At 33.7% G+C, this 7,475-nt stretch overlaps 1 protein-coding gene across 1 annotated transcript in view; it reads right to left on the bottom strand.

The window, feature by feature from the left end:
* Positions 1 to 3,831: 3,831 nt before the first annotated feature.
* The window catches only part of LOC117174093 (histone deacetylase 6), a 788,923-nt gene continuing 785,279 nt past the window's right edge, over positions 3,832 to 7,475 (bottom strand). Inside the window, exon 19 of the mRNA XM_033362808.1 lies at positions 3,832 to 4,074. Coding sequence (XP_033218699.1) covers positions 4,033 to 4,074 — 42 coding nt within the window. The 3' untranslated portion in view covers positions 3,832 to 4,032. The remainder of the gene's footprint in view (positions 4,075 to 7,475) is intronic.

Below are 7,475 nucleotides of genomic sequence, written 5' to 3'. Positions count from 1 at the left end.
TCATTCGGTTAGGAATTCTTGATCTGTGCTCGGATTCTGTCGATTTGGAATTTTTCTCGACCTCGAACTAATTTGGATTCACTCATATAGAAATTCTTCTTTCGAACTCGGATTAAGTTGGATTGGAATCTTGCTTTTTATCTTGTAATCAGTCAGATAGGAATCTTTGGTCTGCGCTCAGATTGATTCGCATTCAGTTGGATAGTTAAGTCGGATTGGAATCTTGGTTGCAGCCATGAATTAGTCCGGATCCAGTCAGGTAGAATTTCTGGGTTCGATCTCGAATTAGATCTAAATTAAACATATTGGTTGGGATACAGATTTTTTATTAAACTGGATTCAGACGGATATACATTTTTTCCTTTAAAGGCAGACACTTGATCTTACCCATCGAGAGCACATAATTATCCGCGGCGTCAAATATGGCGCTCTACATTAGTTAAAACGCAACAAATACACAACCCGGTTCTACGTCGTGGATGGTTACCCATTCGAGTACTATACGCGCTGAAAATATAGTTATAAATGATGTTTATATCTTAAATAAATCGGAGCTACGCGTTGGCATTCTCCGAGGACAGATGTGTTTGAGGTTTGCTCCGTGAATTAATAAATTTAAATAAGTGTGTAAATGGTAACATAGTGCCAGTTCATTTTATTTGTGTTGTGAAACTAATAACATCTAAAAGGGCCAGTAATGCAGACATTATGAAACTCCTTCAGAGTATTCAGAAGGATGTTAAGGATTCAAAGAACAAATTAAACTCAGTGTGTAAAGATTATAAGGAATTGAGAAATGTGACTGATACAATTTTGAATGATTTGTTTGTGCACAAAAATAAGTGCCAGGGGCTCGAAGAGAAAAATATATTTTTAGAGAAGAACGTGCAAAATGTTTAGAGCAAAATCGATTTCCTCTTTAATAAAGAAAGAGCATAAAATATTTTGCTATGTAATGTAAAGGAAAATAAAGGTTCGATGCCAAAACTAGTTTACTTTGCAAATGCAGAATGCAAAAGTGTCATTTTCCAAAATGCAAAAAGCGAACGATGTATGAATATAATGTTCTCGAAAGTTATCACAAAAACACAGAGAATTAACAGGAAAAAGCAATACAATATCCTTATGCAATTTAAAAAAACAACTTTAACAACGAGAAAAAGCAGCAATTATTAAAGGGAATAAAATAATAGTAGATCATGACTCTTATGATATCGCAGCAATCAAAAACTACCTGGATCTCGGTAATCTAGAAAATGTCAAAAATGATAGTATTTACAATGCAGAAAGTTATGAGTCTACAACCTCCAGAAATTCTATAGCTAGCCGAGAAAGAGGTAGATTGCAAGGCTGTAAAGATTTATTGCAAAAAAAAGGTTCAAACTCAAAGAATTCGATAGTTTGGAGCTTCAATTAGACAATTTCTACAAAGTTCAAAGATAACTCCAATGGAAAAAGACAACCAAGTCTTAAAATCATACCTTAGCATAAAACTACAAAATCCATGCATCTCTTTTTGGGTTGCTAGAGGTTTCGTAAATTTACCAGATATCCTTAGTGGAGTGGACAATAGTTATATTATTAGTATATGTGTAACTTGTCTTACGACAACGCTATTCATAAGTAGACAAGAAGCATCCATGAAATTCAATTTCATATACAGTCCAGCGACAAGGACAGTTACGAGCAGAAGAGCGAAATGAGACCTGCTTATCGCCTTGGACGTTTGTAAATATAAAGCGGAAGCGATTTATTTATGCGAAAAATGTATCTTTCTTAAAATAGTAGGTAAAAATTTCGACTTTATTGTCGGCGTAGCCTACGACAATCCCAGCTCTGATATAAAGCTTTTTCTCACTCAATCTAATGAAATAACAGATTTAATTCTCTTGAAGTATTCTGAACTGCTGCTTTTTATAGGGGGAAATTTTAATAGTAGAGTAGCGAATTAATATCAATTGCGTGAGAATATATTACCTGTAAATGTAGGAATTTATTGTATGAGGAGGAATTTATATACTTAATTGAATTTTGCTAAATAGTAGAACCTGTAGTGATAATCCTGCGCAATTTTATTCTGTTAACAACATAGGAAAGTCTACCATTGATTTAGTTCGGGTTAATATACATGGGGCCATAAGTATCAGACTTGAAAGTACTCCTTGTGTCGCACTGATTAATGTTTTAGAACATTCAGAGAGTTTAACAAAGATAATTGATGATTCTGCATCAAAAGCAGGAATGATTTCGAATATCAATAAAAAAAGTAGGTCTGTCAAAACCCTGGTCTAATGCGAAATGCCTAGAATGCTAAAATTTATTAAGAGAAATATCAAAAAATTTTATAAATTTAAACAAATTCTTAAAAACTCGATCAAACTAGGAAGATGGTTGACATATTTTCAATCAATATATCCAAAACGTAATGATATAACTTTGACTGTGATAGATAATCATGATTGTAACCCTAACTTAGGCTCAACTATTACACTTAACGAAATTATAATAAGCCTTAAAAAATCTAAAATCGGAAAATCAGCAGGAGCGGGCGGGATCAGTTACGAATTTGTTCAAAGTTTACTGGAAAACTGAGTGAGAAATGTAAGCTTCCTTTTTAACCAAATCCTCAAAAAAGAGGAGATTCCAGATTCCTGGGCACAAATGCATATAAAAGTGATACACAAGAAGGGTGACAGATCAGATCCGAACATCTTCCGACCTACAGCGCTGATTATTTGTATTACTGGAGTTTTCACGCAGATTTTAACGCAAAGAATGATAAATTGGGACAAAAAATGCAATTGTTACCAGAATACCAATCAGGATTAAGAAAGAATCGTAGCTGCCTAGATTATGTTTTTTTCGTAACACTTTAATTCAAAACTGACTCAGTTTAGATAGGGGTAAACTTTTCGTCTTATTTGTAGACTTTCTAGTGCACTTTCTTCGGTAAAACATAATCATTTATGTAGAAAAATGTATGCAACGGCCAAAGGCTGTAAATTCGTTAAAATTCTTATCTATTTATATGCTGAAGCAAATATGTCAGTTAGGGGTGCTGCGGGTACTTCGAGGGCTACTGATCTAACGAGGGGTGTTCTGCAGGGCGAGGTACTGTGTCAGATTCTATTTTCCTTATTCTTGGCAGACTTCGAGGAATTTATGAATGCTGAAGGAATTAGAGGTGTAGAGGAAAATTCTGAAGTGCTCACTCAAATATTTTTCTCTAGATGGTCTTCAGGCAAACGAAAGTAAGATAAAAACTGTTATATCCCAGAAGGGAGGACACGATAATAAGAAAAAAATATAAGCTTTCTATGTATAAAAATATTGAAAATCAATGGGTTAGAAGTTATACTTATTAGGAACCCCCTTTTCACAATCTATACCTTTTTCAAACGCGGCTCAAATAGCTATCAGTAAGGCTAATATTACTCAGGGCGCGACGATCGTACATTTAAAAAAATTAAGTTGAATTCATAAAAACCGACCGAAAGACTAATAGTCCGGTTGACAGTGCGATAATGTATGGTGTGAATGTGTGGAGTCTTAGGCTTTGTGATGAAATAGAAAAATTCAAACCACGTTTTTCAAAAGGATTTTGCGTACTCCTTTGAATACACCCACATATGCTGTGAGAATTGAGATTGACGCGCGCAAATTGACATCGTCTGTATTTAAAAGAATTGTAAACTATGCTGAGAGAGAGAGTTTTGTATGGAGGACGATAGATATTCAAAATAAAGCGATTAGCCAAAAATAATTCATCTTGAACCAAATATAACTGGTGCTTACAAGTAACCACTATTTTAAAAATAATATGGGAGAAAAATACTTCAGATTCTTTGTCTTTATCCTTCCATACAGAGTAACAGCCGAGATAGCAATTTTGCGGCAAACTGACTGCACAGTGCCGGCAGGCTCTTCGGATAGATCGGCAGGCCATGTGGGTAGATTTGTGACAGATGCGGAAGCATATGTTGTTCATTACGCTATCAGGCTCTGTCGACACGACATGGTGGCAGCTTGCCGTTAGCATATGTCGTACCATCGAGGTTGCACTCTGCAGTTATCCTGTTGGCATAAACTGAAGTCAAAGTCATAGAATATAATAAATATCTATTTCTAGTAATATAAATTAAAAAATGTAATTCAATTTGGTTTAAATCGGATTCACCGATCAACCCATAGTATATGTCTTTAAAAAAAGTTTATTGATTTTGTCAAGTCCCAAAATATCCTAAGCGAATAATCTCAGCTGCGTGAAAGGGTAGCACCAAAGCTGCACACCGGCCAAATGCGCAACTAATGCTCTCAATGGGTCTGCGCGGCTATAGGAACATTATTAACGATAAATTCAAATTAATATCTTACGCAGTATAAAGGTTATATCATTTACAGATTCCAAATCTATTTGAAGTAAAAAAATTGGAAATTATAAGCAAGAATCATAACATATTGACTGCAACCTAGTCCGTCAATGATGGGGTAAAAACCAGGCTACTGAGAGGGTTTTCCATGCCAAATAGGCTCATAACGAAGAGGAGATGGACTAAGTAGAACACCAAAACACATAGATAAAAAATGGAGAGCATAATAAAGATTTTTAAACGCTTGTCACTTCCCGAGAATCGTCGAGGCGTCTCTGGAGCCACAGCGGGGGGCCACATCATGCGGGACGTTGGCGATGGTGAGCTCCGAGATGGTCAGGCAGATTTCACTAATCAAACAGCTGGCCAGAAATAACATCTGCGACAAACGGGAAGCAGTGCCACATAAACTGTACCTGTTGAGGCTGGTTGGCTAGCGTTAGCTATTTGCAGCCAACTACCTCGACAGAAATACCGTGGGAGAACATCAATTGGGATACCATAATGAAAGAGGAATTGGTGCGTCCGAGATTAAACAACAGGTTGATTTGGCGTGGAAAAACGACGGCAATGGACATCAGTTAAAGAAAGCCGCGTCAATTGGTCAAGCAGGAGCAATTGATGTTCTTCTTCAACCTATTGATGATCCAACACAACCAAATCCACCAGAGGTGGATAGCCTTATACAACCAGAGGCAGAAGCAGAGGTTCAGCAAACAAACAAGCGACGAACGGACATACTATATGAACAGAGATGTTATGCGCCTTCATTTATTGGGAGAGAAATGTGGGAAAAGAGTGAGGAGAGATCATCATAGACCAGAGATGAGGTAGGAGATTGCCGATCTAATGGAATAAGAGAATTCGAAAAACATGCGCTGATAACTGCGTCCTTCTGACGGATGACCTAAGAGTTACTTTGAAGGCGCAAGTTGCTTATTGGTAAATGACGAAAGTTAGAAATTTCTGAAATGATTTACTAATTAAGTTTCTGCTTAATTAGTTACCATTAGCAAAATTTTGTTAGAATGATAGACAATTATCTGAAATTTAAAAATTTGACATAACCAGCAAATAGATGTATTAAATTATTCATAAATATACTTATCTATGATATACTGAAAGAAATGGTCAAATAATTTAATTAATAATTATAGAGAGAAAAATAGTTTATTTTTATTTATATATTTTTTAATTTGTATGAAAATATACATACTTTTCAATATATTTATGCATATTAACTGTTAATAATAGGGGGAATAGGCCCAGTTCGCCCCTGGATATTAATGATTTAATAGACAAAGTTAGCTATGGAAAAAATACGATATGTATGTTCGCTTTTTATTCTTGCAGTTAATTTTTTTCAATTTCTAAGAATTTTGCTAGTCGCTCAAAAAAAAAGACTATTCAAGTTAATCGTCTGTAATTAAGTGTTTTAATAAATATTACGAGTTTACTGCAACATCAATTTTGTAAATGAAAATTTTCAATTAAGTAATTTTATTTCATGATAAAATGTTTTCTAACTGTTTCTAAATATTATTGATTAAAAAAAGTTTTAAACTCATGAAACAAAATCTAGAAGATCTTAGGAAAATTAAAAGATTTTTTTAGGAAAACTGAATGATTTGAAAAGATATTTCGAAGGTGTAGAAGTTTTTTCAAGGTCTTAAAGTAATTTAAAAATGGAAAATTTTTAGACAATTTGAAATTTTCTATGCATTTTTAAACCAATTTTTAACAATTTGATAAAATGTTGCGTATTTCGAAAAAAATGTTAGAAGCTTTTTAAGAATTTTGAAACGATAAAAATTTTTTGTTAAGATTCCTCTGAATGTTTCTAAAAATCTGTAAGTTTTGAAGGTCATTGTAAAAATGTTTTTTTTTATTACAAAAATTACTTAGGAATTTCAGAATTTTTGAAGAGATTAAAAATATTTAAAAACATGAATAGTTTTTCGAAATTTTATTTTAAAAATTATTTGATCAAATCTTCTAAAACTCCGAAATATATTTTAAGCTGATTCTAATGTTTCCTAATATTTCGTGTATTCTGCAAAATAAAAAAACATACATAAAAATTTTCTGCATTTATCTGCGGCATATGTGAAATCTTCAAAATTTTGTTGGAAATTTCTCAGGAATCTTACAAAAATTATATTTATGTAACTTTAAAAAGAAACTGATGAGCCGTGATTCCTTCTTGTCAAATCTTGGAATGTGGTTTTACCTTTGTAACAAGCAAATAGTTATTTGAAATTTGTCTTTGTATTAAAAATGATCGTAATTGCAAAAAAAAAACATTTTTTAACTCGAAACCTTTTCCATAGTTTGCTGGAATTAATAGTCCAGATTTTTTAAAAGTATGTTTTTTTCTTTTTTTAAAGGCTCGAACTAATAACTCAGTTATTAGTACATATACTAAATTAGGAAATGTGAAAAGTTTTAGAAGTTAAAAGAAAATTAAATACTTTTTTATTTGATTTATTTTAATCAACTTATTTATTTAGTTAAAGTTTAACTAAATACTATTTAATTAGATTATATAATAAGTGTTCAAGAAAGCAGTTTTAAACAGCTACTCATCTATTTATATTGCGTTTGTTTTGCGGAGAAATACATTTCTCGGAAACTCTCCGCCGGTTCTGCGAACTGGAGGTGCTAAGAATCTGCAAGAATCGAAGATCCCCCCCCCCCCCGGACTACCAATATCATTTCAACAAATTGGGCGTGTTCAAAACAAAATCACACTTTGACTTCTCATGTTTTCAAGGCAAGACGGTCTTTAAATTTGTATTTGAGATATTCTCTGGTAATTTCAGACCTTTAAGCGGAATTTAAAGTGAAATTGGTCAAAAGTGTGTTGCAGTACAAATCACTTAGCTCCTTAATTACCGTGTGATTTTCGCGGGCAGTTCTTCTGACAGACTATAAAGTATAATTTTTTTGACCCACAATCGTCCGAAGCATTTTGTGCGATAATCACATCAATTGTTATGTTCCCTGGCGGACAGAAGCAGCCGAATGGAGCCTCTACAAAGTACCCGTAAAGACCCGCTTGGGTCCCAATTCGGTTCCTTTTAAAAAACTAGAAAAAACAACAAA

Source organism: Belonocnema kinseyi, chromosome 6, assembly GCF_010883055.1.
Source record: "Belonocnema kinseyi isolate 2016_QV_RU_SX_M_011 chromosome 6, B_treatae_v1, whole genome shotgun sequence".
In the NCBI taxonomy this organism is placed as follows: Eukaryota; Metazoa; Arthropoda; class Insecta; order Hymenoptera; family Cynipidae; genus Belonocnema; species Belonocnema kinseyi.
The sequence above is the reverse complement of the archived record's forward strand: the minus strand, read 5'-3'. Positions and strand labels throughout refer to the sequence as shown.